General features: G+C 43.2%; 2 protein-coding genes across 13 annotated transcripts in view; one reads left to right on the forward strand and one right to left on the reverse strand.

Annotated features, from left to right (window-relative positions):
• Positions 1–12,199, reverse strand: part of gabpa (GA binding protein transcription factor subunit alpha) — a 384,408-nt gene that overhangs the window by 246,195 nt on the left and 126,014 nt on the right. The gene's annotated exons all lie outside the window — the stretch shown is intronic.
• appa (amyloid beta (A4) precursor protein a) overlaps positions 1–12,199 on the forward strand; it is a 170,692-nt gene that overhangs the window by 150,361 nt on the left and 8,132 nt on the right. For 2 of the 4 annotated variants that reach the window (XM_086007240.1, XM_086007238.1), the window contains 3 exons: positions 2,827–2,926; positions 7,285–7,506; positions 12,079–12,132. In XM_086007240.1, coding sequence (XP_085863366.1) covers positions 2,827–2,926; positions 7,285–7,506; positions 12,079–12,132 — 376 coding nt within the window. The remainder of the gene's footprint in view (positions 1–2,826; positions 2,927–7,284; positions 7,507–12,078; positions 12,133–12,199) is intronic. The other 2 variants (XM_086007239.1, XM_086007242.1) reach the window with 1 other exon arrangement.

Genomic DNA, 12,199 nt, shown 5'->3' on the forward strand with positions numbered 1-12,199 from the left:
ACAAGATATGTTACCCCAACAAAATTCTGATTACAAAGATTGGCTTAGTTAAGGTTCTAAATTTCTAGTCAGATGTATTTTGGTTCTTTTCACCTCCTGCTCCTTCCACTTTGTCAAATTAATCTGCTGAAAAGTGTATGGTGTGAGGAAGACCAGTTGCTGAGCAGTCCCCCAGGTCACTCATTTGTGAATCAGGTTACATGGTAAGAGAGCTGGGAAAGGAACTTGAAACATACCGGTACCCAACTGTGTGCGAGTTGACTAAAATTTTGTTTCATGGTCTTAATACAGGAAAAGTTCTGATATCCGGCACTGACGGGACCGGCGTGTTGCCGATCTATCAAAAGTGCCGGACATGCAAAGTCAACGTTGAAGCATACGGAGATGAAAATCTCCGTATTTGACAACAAACACTGTTGCTCAACAGCTCATAAACACTCGGCCCGTACCTTGAAGCGTCTCTGAAGCTGTTGCGAAGCTCCAAAGACGCTTTCCAGAGCCTGCCTGTTAACAGAATGCTAGGAGAAGAAGAAAAAACTAACTAAAACGGCTGCTGATTTCTGCCGTTAGAGCAAAGTTTCCGGCCATACAACCTCCGGATAAACCAAAGTTTCCTGTAGCTTGAAGCAAAAATAGCAAAGAACCTTGTCTTTTCTATCTGCACCCGAGAGGCCTTGGCAAGAATACACTTCCACAAGTTAGGAACAAGCTGTGAAAACTTGTCCTTTATTGCCTTTTGCAAGTCTTAACTCTTAATTCAACAATCATTATTAAACCTATTATAATAAATGGTGGCAGCTCGAGTGTTTTGGGAGCATAGACAGTCAAGGCTTATCAATAGTTCTGCTGAAGCAGCACATCAGAGCACCAGTAGCCAGTGACCGTGTTAGGATGCCGTTTGATCGCCAACATTACCAAGTAGCTGGCTCCAAGCAGCAAGGTTCGATTCCTAGCGCCAGGTAGCCTGCCATGCATGGCCTGGCGATACGAAGATGGAGAGTTTTTAAAAATAGACTTCACAGCCTAATGTTTTTTGCCTTGTGCAATTCTGGTCTGTAAAAGTCACTTTCTTCATGCTCTCTCAGCTTTTAAATCACTTCTTTTGAGATGACAGTGTTGGATAGTTTGGAAACCATTTCTGTATTAACTCCTTTGCTGGACCTGAAAATTAATAGTGGTAATGGTGAGAGAGGGTGCTTTGTGACATTAGTATCTTCAGCAAGCTGGTTTCTCCTAGAATCATACAGCACAGAAGGAGGCCATTCGGCCCATCGTGCCTGTGCCTCTTCTGTCTTAATCTCCTTCAAACTTATGTTAGCAACAACACTTAAATATTCTCAAGAACACAATTATTAACTAGTCATTTTTTTGAAGGACTGGGAAGGGTTGGGGGAAGGGTTCCTCTTTGAAAAGCTGTGGCAGCGAGATGATGGAGATTATAATGGCAACAATAGGCTACTCTGAGTGCAATAGTTGAACGTTTGTGGTAGTTACAAGAAAATCTGCGCGCTGTTTTGGCTATCTTGGATTTTGCCAATTTTTTTTTTTAATCGTTCCTGGGATGTGGGCATCTCTGGCGAGGCTGGCATTTATTGCCCTTGAAGGTGGCGGTGAGCCGCCGCCTTGAACCGCTGCAGTCGGTGTGGTGAAGGTGCTCCCACAGCGCTGTTAGGGAGGGAGTTCCAGGATTTTGACCCAGCGACGATGAAGGAACAGCGGTTATATTTCCAAGTCAGGATGGTGTGTGACTTGGAGGGGAATTTGGAGGTGGCGGTGTTCCCATGCACCTTTGTCATGTCCGGGGCCTAAGTTAAGTGGCCCCTCGAGTCTGCTGAGTGGTCCATCCAGTTTTATTTTTGTATACTTCTTTGTAGCGGTTTGGTACAAATGAGTGGCTTACTAGGCCATTTCAGAAGGCTGTTAAGAGTCGACCATATTGCTGTCGGTCTGGCAATCATACCCATTGTTAATATGGAGTGCTGCCTGTAGGAGAAGTATATAATTTGGTGACTTGATGGGATCGATATAAAATTGTTTTCATTTTTTTTAAAAACTAAAGAGCTGCTAGTGGCCTTTTTACCCAGTCTGTTCTGAAAAGTCAGATTTTCTGATGGTAGTACATCCCAAAAGATTTAGTGGACTGAATAGTTTCAAAGTTAGTTAAATCACAAGAAAACCAAGTCCGCTTGAAACCATCTTCAGCTTATCAATTTTTACATTTAGAAAGGAAATACCTTCATGTACAATTTGGTGGGTGAAACTAGTCAGTAAAAAACCTCATTGCATATAATGTAAGGCAGCCCTGTACAGGAAACTTCGCGATATCCGGCACCGACGGGACCGAACTGCTGCCGATCTATCAAAACTTCCGGATAGACCAGCGCTAATGTTGAAGGGTACGGAGGTTTTCATCTCCGTATCTGACAACAAACACTGTTGCTTAGCAACAGCTTGTAAACACTCGGCCCGTACCTTGGAAGCGTCTCTGAAGCTGTTGCTAAGCTACAGAGATGCTTTCCAGAGCCTGACTTCTTATTTTTTTTAAAAAGCTAGGAGAAGAAAAAAAACCTAACCAAAATGGCTGCTGATTTCTGCCGTTAGATCGAGGTTTCCGAATATACAACCTCCGAATAAGCCAAAGTTTCCTGTATAAACATAGTGGAGACGCAACTAGTTGCAGTCTCAAGAAAATGGGAGTGATTGTGAGGTTCTAGTGTGCTTTTGTCACTTTCCCAGTAATGATATTCCACGCTGATGAGAGCAAATGTCTGAGTCTCCACAGTGTATAGATTTAGTAAAGATTTCGACCATTTGCCTCTCTTGTAGGTAATGACTCATCTGCGTGTGATTGATGAACGCATGAACCAGAGCCTGTCGCTGCTTTACAAAGTCCCAGCAGTTGCAGAGGAGATCCAGGATGAAGTTGGTACGTTTCTGTAAATGTGTTGGTTCTTATCCTCATTGCCTTTATTAACCATGCCATGAGTCCAACCGAAGGAACATCGGCGCAGGAGTCGGCCATTCAGCCCCTCGAGCCTGATGGGTAAATACACTGACCAGTGCAATACGAATCCGTACAAGCCAGAAAATCCCAGGTTCGAGCCGCTAACTGATTTCGGTCACGCAGCAGTTGGAGAGATTTAATTGACATTAAAGCCCTGGGCTACAGAGGAGAAAACCCATTCAGTCCTCACCAATGTTCCCTGTAAGCCGCACTTTGTTCTGTTCGGCCTGTTTCTTTCAATGGATGGTCCCTTTAAATTTCTACGCATGTGCGGTATTTCCAATATAAAAGCTTATGAGAGGCCTGCACGGGACCTTGCAGATTACTGCGCGGCCACACGCGCGCAGCTTGGAGGGAACATTGGTCGTCACACTTCGTCACAATCCAGTGATCCTCGATTGAAAATGTGATTCGGTAAGGATTGGCTCGGTTGTAGTGCCCTCCACAGTTGAATAGCTGTAGTCACTGTCAGGGCTTATACATATAGAATGGCCATTTGGGTAAGATACCAGAGGGCTGCTGACGTTTGTACCTCAACAAGAGCCTGAGTCTTTGGATAAAGTTGGAGAAAAAAGGACTTAGAAATCTTATGGGCCTTGTTAAATTAAAAATAGACTTCTGCGCTGCATTGACGTAGCACAGCTTTGTGTGGAAGCCAAAATGGCAATCTTAGCAGATCAAATCAATAAATAAAATCCTTTTAAAAAGCAATATTGTAAGTAAAATTAATATGGTTACTAAATGAACCTTGCTCAGTGTGGTCTGCAGTGCCAGATCTTTAAATCGCTAAACATTTAATCATTCATTTGGCTTCTATAAGCACATTGTCCTATTTCTTGACATGCCCCAGAAATTTTGTGAACATTTATTGCACTTTATTAAGTGCTTCTTCACCTTGAATATAGCTTCAGCCCGACACACACAAGTGCACTAAGCACAGTCTGTATTTTAAATACAGGCATGTGTGTTCTTTTGTTTAAAAAAGCCATTATCACAGTGCGAGTGTGCTCAGTGCTTTTGTGCTTATAATTTTTGTGTTGCATTTACAGTACTTTTATTCTAGCTTAGTATTTAGAAACACATACTTACAATTGTGTGTTTGTGGTTTTGTGAAGAGAGAGACTAATTGTTGCTCGGGGCAGTGACATTGTTGTACTTTATACGCAAGGCGGAATTATTTTTTTTTAATCGTTCTGCTTTGAATTCAGAGCAGTGCTGTACCAAGAAGAAGCAGTGAATTACATTTCCCTTAGTAATTACTGCTGTTGTATCATAAATATCTTGCTTCAGAAAAATAGCCAAGGGTTTTGCTTTTTAAATTTCAAACTGAACAGGTTACAGTACTGTTTTTTAATTTAACAACAGGAGATGCTTTTTTAAAAATCTGTTTTCTGGAGGCAGATAACAATAATCGTTAACAGAATCGCAGATAGTTCTGGCACCTCTCGCGAGTCAGATATGAGAATGATGCTTTTGGAGACCAATCAACCCAGAGTTTCAGACAAACTCTACATTTCCCTGCAGTCACTGCCCAGCAAAGATCTGCATTTGGGTTTTAAACCTATGCTGTGTGCTGTGCCTCATCCAGGCAGTTAACTGAAATTGAGAAGTCGTTAACCCTGACTCCTACCCAAAATGTTTCATTTAATTATAGAGTTACCAAACTCTTGCTTTTATCTCAGGACACTCTACGTTGAAAGGAAAAAAGAACTTGCATTTATATGATGCCTTTCATATTTCCAGGATGTCCCAAAACACTTTATAGCCAATTAAGTACTTTTGAAATAACAACAGAAAATGCTGGAAATACTCAGCAGGTCAGGCAGCATCTGTGGAGAGAGAAACAGAGTTAACGTTTCAGGTCGATGACCTTTCGTCAGAACTGACCAGTTCTGACAAAAGGTCTCCAGATTTCCAACATCCAGAAAGATTTCCAGCATCCTCAGTATTTTGCTTAAGTACTTTTGAAGTGGCGTCATTGTTGTTTATGTTGGCAAATATGACACCCAATTTGCACGCAGCAAAGTCCATTGAACATTAGTGAATTATAAATGACCAGTTAATCTGTTTTGGTTGGTGTTAGTTGAGGGATAAATGTTGGCTAGGACACTGGGGAGAACCACCCCTCCCCCCTTCGAATGGTGCCTTAAGATCTTTTACAGCTACCTGAGCAGGCAGACGGGGCCTCGTCTTAACATCTCATCTGAAAGACTACACCTCCAACAATGCAGCACTCCCTCTGTACTGCACTACAGAGTGCCAGCCTAGATTATGTACTGGTCTCTGGGGCTTGAACCCGCAGCTTTCTGACTTGGAGGCGAGAGTTTGCTGACAATTTGCACAGTGATCATCCAATGTTATTTTCATTCTGATTTTTGCTTTTGTTGTATAATATTTAATTTATCTTAATTTTCACCATGAACAATTTCTGATTGGTGTACAATTCCACAGCACCGGCAGACCTTTGGGATTAAGTTTACGTGAGCCTCAACAGTGAGTTTCAGCAGGTTATTCACTCAAGGAGGCCATAACTGCTAAGTCCAATCTTGATTCCATCCTCATTTGACATGTACACAGACACACATTCCAGCAGACGTCTCTGGATAGTAGTTGGGAACAAGGAGCCCTGCCACTTATCCCCCTCGTTCAGGGGCACAAAGACCAGGTGCAGCATCCCTTGGGGTGGCCTAACCTGGAACCACCTTGTTTTCTATGGCTGAGACTTCTGCCATAAGTGGCCAGTGTTGTTGGGCAGGACCTTCCTTCCTTTGTGGGTAGTAGCAGTTGGGTTATTACAAAATCTAGGGAGGGTTCACCCTGCCACGTACAGTCTGATGAGCGGAGACTAATAAAAAGAAATGCTTGCATTTATATAACGCCTTTCATGACCTCGGGCGCTTTACAACCAATGCAGTACGTTTTGAAGTGTAATCACGGTTGTAAGGTAGGAAATACGGCAGCCAATTTGCGCACAGCAAGCTTCCACAAACAGCAATGTGATAATGACCAGATAATCTGTTTTAGTAATGTTGATTGAGAGAGAAATATTGGCCCAGGATACCAGGGAGAACTCCCCTGCTCTTCTCAAAATAGTCCCATGGGATCGTTTATGTCCACCTGAGAACAGATGGGACCTCGGTTTAACGTCTCATCCGAAAGACGGCATCTCCGACAGTGCAGCGCTCCCTCAGCACTGCACTGGAGTATCGGCCTAGATTTTTGAATTCAAGTCTCTGGAGTTGTACATGAACCCACAACCTTCTGACTCGGAGGCGAGAGTGCTGTCAACTGAGCCACAGCTGACACCATGAAGTGACAGGTGTAGGTTTGCACCAAGGTCTTTTTCACTGCTGCCCCTCACCCACCAAAAAAATCTGCAAATAATTTTCGAACTCGCACCAAGTCCCGTTCACCCATCACCCCTGTGCTCGCTGACCTACATTGGCTCCCAGTTAAGCAACGCCTCGATTTCAAAATTCTCATCCTTGTTTTCACATCCCTCCATGACCTCGCCCCCTCCCTATCTCTGTAACCTCCTTCAGCCCCACAACCCCCCGAGATATCTGCGCTCCTCTAATTCTGCCCTCTTGAGCATTCCTGATTATAATCGCTCAACCATTGGTGGCCGTGCCTTCCGTTGCCTAGGCCCTAAGCGCTGGAATTCCCTGCCTAAACCTCTCCGCCTCTCTGTCTTCCTTTTAAGATGCTCCTTAAAACCTACCTCTTTGACCAAGCTTTTGGTCACCTGACCTAATTTTGCCTTCTGTGGCTCGATATACATTTTTTTGTCTTCTAATACTCCTGTGGAGCACCTTGGGATGTTTTACTATGTTAAAGGCGCTGTATAAATACTTGTTGTTGTAATCATTGTTGAGCAACGGCCTGAGTGGCAATGGCACAGGTGTGGAGCACCGGTCAATCACTGGTGAAGGGCAAAAAAAAGTCCTTGGTTCTTCAAAATAAAACTCTCTTCCTTGTTACAAAATTGTTGTCGAAGTGTGTTACAATGAAATAAGGTCTACGGAGAAATGAAACAACAACCTTTAGAAACTCATCTTCCATTCGGTGAAATCTGGATCTTCCAATTGATGAAATTTAGATATTGCTGCCCCTCCACCGTTTCCCTGCCCCTTTTAAAAAAAAAAAAAAAACAGTTCAAATTGGTAATGTTTGGGCAGTTGATATTTTGAATCTAAGAGATGATCTCGCAGATGCTAACGGTTGTTATCATTACCTGTGCACCATTCCAAAGACGTGACCCTAGCATTGTGTTAACACAGATGAACTGCTGCAGAAGGAGCAGAGCTATATTGACGACATGGTGGCGAACTCTGTCAGTGACACGCGAATTAGCTACGGAAACGACGCACTGGTCCCGTCTCTCTCCGAAACGAAAACAACAATAGAGCTTCTGCCAGATGATGGGGAGTTCAGTCTGGATGACCTTCAACCTCTGCACCCATTTGTCATTGACTCCATCCCTGCCAACACGGAGAATGAAGGTAATCGGGTATTGGGAGAGCTGGAACTGAACACCAAGATATAGGAGGTGGAGAATAGTTGGGAACAAAATAGTACATGGCATTCCAGATAGTGTGTAAATGTTTTTAATGTGGAGCCCTGATGAGAATATGGGCAGATGTGTCTGACTGAGATAATGTGCTTAGCATTTTTGCTAACTTGTATAAGGTATCAGTGACTGTGTATTTGAAATGTTTTACATATTTAACAGTTTGCATTTGGAATTAGTAGAAAATAACATTTATTCTCCTAATTAAACTACTGACTGCTGGAGGGAAATGGTTATTTTGTTCCCTCTTTAATTGGGAAGCAGCAGCAGGCTGGGTAAGACTTTCTTTTCGTGTGTTCGGCGAACGGTTCAGTGATTACCCCTCTCCCTCCTGGTCTCGTGAGCAAATATAGCGGAAGAATGCCACAAAGCACTTTTGGAAAAATATATTTTAAAATGTATAAAAATATCTCCTCTCCCAAAGGATTATCTGAACATGGCAGATGTTTTCTAACAGTTCGATTTGCAAGGGTTGGTACTTTATAAATTAAAAAAAATCCTTGTTTTCTCCACAAACCACTGCAAGAACTGTTTTTGCTGTGGACAGTGCAGAACATGTATCTTGCTCTTCCCCCCCCCTCCTCTCCTCCCGCCTCCCTCCTCTCCTCCCGCCTCCCTCACAACATGTACAGCCATGTATGCACTCTTCTGGGATATGATTCCAATTGGTCATATTTCATGAGCAATACGCTCGTGTCAACAGTCTTTTGGACCACGAAGGACGTCCTAATCGGGCCTAAGGCTGTCCTTGCCTGAAGTCCACACCTGTACACTTTCCAAAACAAAAAAGGGCCACTTGATAAGTGGGTGTCTTGGCTGGTTTCTTTCTCCTTTTCTTCCCTCTTCCCTACTCTAGCCCAGGAGTGTTGGCTCTAATTACAGTGCCCTAATGAACCCAGATAGGAATCTGGGATCTTTTGCTCTGTATGGGTGTGCAATTACCCATCAGCCATTGGCAGAGTCATAGAGCTATACAGCACGGATAGAGGCCCTTCGGCCCATCGTGTCCACGCCGGCCATCACGCCCTGTCTAATCTAATCCCATATTCCAGCATTTGGTCCGTAGCCTTGTATGCTATGGCATTTCAAGTGCTCATCCAAATGCTTCTTAAATGTTGAGGGTTCCTGCCTCCACAACCCTTTCAGGCAGTGAGTTCCAGACTCCAACCACCCTCTGGGTGAAAAAGTTCTTTCTCAAATCCCCTCTGAACCTCCCGCCCTTTACCTTGAATCTATGCCCCCTAGTTATTGACCCTTCTACTAAGGGAAAAAGCTCCTTAGTATCCATCCTATCTATGCCCCTCAAAATTTTGTACACCTCAATCATGTCCCCCCTCAGCCTCCTCTGCTCCAAGGAAAACAAACCCAATCTGCCCAGTCTCTCTTCATAGCTGAAGCGCTCCAGCCCTGGTAACATCCTGGTGAATCTCCTCTGCACTCTCTCCAAAGCTATCACATCCTTCCTGTAGTGTGGCGACCAGAACTGCACACAGTATTCCAGCTGTGGCCTAACCAGAGAAACTACTACCACAAATTTTAAAAAAAAAATATCTATCTTTAAACCGTTAAACATACAGATATGCATTCCTGATCAGTGTATGGTCCAAATGGGAGCCCGCTGATCCTGGGCTACTCTCTTGATCGTAGCCTATCACGCCACCTACAGTCACCTCAGAATTAACGTCAGCTGTACACCTTATGATGAAGTTGTGCACCACAGGCCTTTCAGTTCTGCACATGTGGTGAGTTCCCAGTCTCGCCCATTAATTGAGGAGGAGCTGCTAAATAGACACCAAGTACTTACCCAAAAGGAAAATGGAGACAGTCTCCCCTGAGCTGGTCATACAAATCACCAAGGGACAAGGTCAAGGAAAAAGAGGCCTCAGAAAGGCCTTATCCCTCCGTCTGCTACAGAAATGGTACCTGGCCCAGAGAGAGAGAGAGAGTTAAAAATGGAGGGGACTGTTGAAAATATGCCTCATCGTCAAAGCTGCAATGTAATGTTTGTTTTTCTCTTCCCTCATTGATTATGCAGTTTTCTTTTATCTCTGTTGGCTAAATGGAAATGATGTTCTGGTTTGTACGATATATTGGATTGAATTAAATTGAATAGATCTAATCTACCTGTGTGCCTAACTACAAAGCTAAAGGAAGGCAGCGCAGATGGGGAGAAGGAACCTACAGCAAAAAAGATTACAAAATGCAACTTAAAACTTGAACCTAATTATTAACAGTGTGATCTGCAACCCAGCCCTTTCTGCTCTAATGAGCATAATTGGGTTCTGAAAATTTGTTATGATTGCCTGCCTTATAGTTCATCTTTTTAATAATTTTCAGTGCGCCACCGCAAGTGAAATTGAATGTTAAAGAAAAGCAAGCTCTTTAATTCAGTAAATGTTAAAAGAAAAAGGTGTTTTTTAAAAGTCAAATGGGAAACTGGCACAGTGGATTAAACCCTAACCTTTCACGTCTGGGTGCCTGAAAAGGAAAGAGCTTCATTCCTCAGTACCATCTTCCTGCACCTTGACCTCAAAAAAAAAAAAAAAAAAAAAAAAAAAAAAAAAAAAAAAAAAAAAAAAATTAAAGCTAAAAACTTATATAAAATGGAGTTTTGCTCTCATTTTCTTTCACTGTAGAAAGGGGAAGGTAGGCAGCCTATTCCCAAGCCTTTGCCAATGTCATCTGGTAACACGGGGTTTTCGCGACCATTCCTTGCTATGTTGCGTAGCCTTCAATCCAACATTCCCTCTAAGCTGCACGGCGCCTCAGGAAACCCGCGAACCGGCTTTTCAATGTGCTAAACCGTGCATGTGCGGTATTTTGACTGGCCCGCTTCGACCCACTTTTTATTCCACACAATCAGACACCTCTTGCCCGTGCTCACATCCAACCACGCACTGAGAATTAAAAAAAAAAAAATTTTTAAACTCACGTCTTCAAGAAACTTGTTTTTTCATCTTGCCCATATGTAGATCCAGACTGCAGTGCCCTCCCATCATTATGTCCCTCAGCAGAGTGATTGCACTCTTCCTGATGAACCAGCTTTGCACTCCCACTTGAACAGATTGCTCAGCAGCATTGTAGTACCGCACTGTCAGGATTGGCAGCTGGCCGTGTTAATGGAAAGTGATTGCAGGGTGCTGGCACGGCATCACACAATCACTTGGGATACTTTTGGCTGGATCGACACTTAACATTTTTTTTAACTCAATTTAAGCCAGAAGAGAGTTTAAAAAAAAAATTTTTAATTTTTAAAAATTGCCTGGCTCTGATCCAGGTAACTTTTTTTTTGTTCAGAGTTGTGAAAGCAAGTAAACTGCAGTATTTTCAAGAAATACCGCCTCACGAATGCTTATCAGATCTGAGCTGTTCAAAAAGCACAGGATCTTTCATGATATAATAAGAGTGAAGAATGCATGTTTGTGAATGTGCTGATTACAGGATGTGGATGGCTTGCACATGCTCACAAGTAACCTGTGTCCCGTCTCTACCTCCGATGATAAATTTAGAGATTAGATGGTTTCCTCCGCCCTTTCCAGTTACTGTGACTGTTCACCAAGGCCAGAATTTTGCAGCAGAGATTGCAAAGAATGACTCTGGAAAAACTTCTTTCATGGTTTTTTAAGCAAAGCTGGGGAAGGTTTTTATTCAGCATTGCTGGTAGGTCCTAAAGCAGGTCAAAGTACCTAGTCCTCACTTAGACAAGCTGCCAAATTCAACCTGGATTTCTGTACCTTCCCTTTTGTTCGATTGATTTTTTTTTCTGTTTCCCTTTTCCCCCCCCCCCAAACCTCCACCCTCAATCTATTCTATTTCTACCTCCCATAAAGTACTTTCACAGAACAGAAGGAGGCCATTCGGCCCGTCGTGCCTGTGCCGGCTCTTTGAAAGAAGTCTCCAATTTAGTCCCTCACCCCAGCTTTTTCCCCATGACCCTGCAAATTAGTCCTCTTCAAATAAATGTCCAATTGCCTTTTGAAGGTTCCTGTGGAATCTGATTTCACCACCCTATCCATAACAGCCATCATTTATAAGCTATCGATGGGCTTTTTCCTCGCTTGACTTTTTTATCTCTCGCTTTTATGCTCTAATCCAAAAATCCTATTGAAGGGCATGTTCGCTTTGAAATGTTATAACTGCAACTTGCAACCCGTGTTTAAAACAAAGGAATAAATAAGTGACTGACTCTTTTATTTTGCTCTTAACAACGCTTGTGGTCTCGCTGAAGCGTGCAGTTTTTGTTGTACTGTCCATTATATTTTGAAGAGGGAGGTGGGGTTATCAGCTGGAAGGTAGCGCTGATGCAGTTAATGGTTCCAGATTCCAGGCCACGTCGAGGCGTGATGGAACTTGTTTGGATTGCCGGAGTTTATTCTGTTGTGGTTGATGGAGGGGCCTGTCGACGCTGCTCGCGCTCCCTTTTGTTGCTGCTAATTTGTTCCCCTCACCAGTTGCTGATTTTTTACTTGCTCTTTTGTTTCTACTCCTCGATGCACGTGCCCAGTTGAACCAGTTGATGCACGGCCAGCACCAGACAGAGGACTGACCACTCGACCAGGTATCCGTTTGCTTGGCTTTTGCCTAATGCTGATTTTATCTGGCTTGTATTAAATTCTTTTCTTTTT

The sequence above is a fragment of the Somniosus microcephalus genome, chromosome 14 (genome assembly GCF_052327205.1).
Source record: "Somniosus microcephalus isolate GS21.2 chromosome 14, FLI_Smic_1.0, whole genome shotgun sequence".
Classification (NCBI taxonomy): Eukaryota; Metazoa; Chordata; class Chondrichthyes; order Squaliformes; family Somniosidae; genus Somniosus; species Somniosus microcephalus.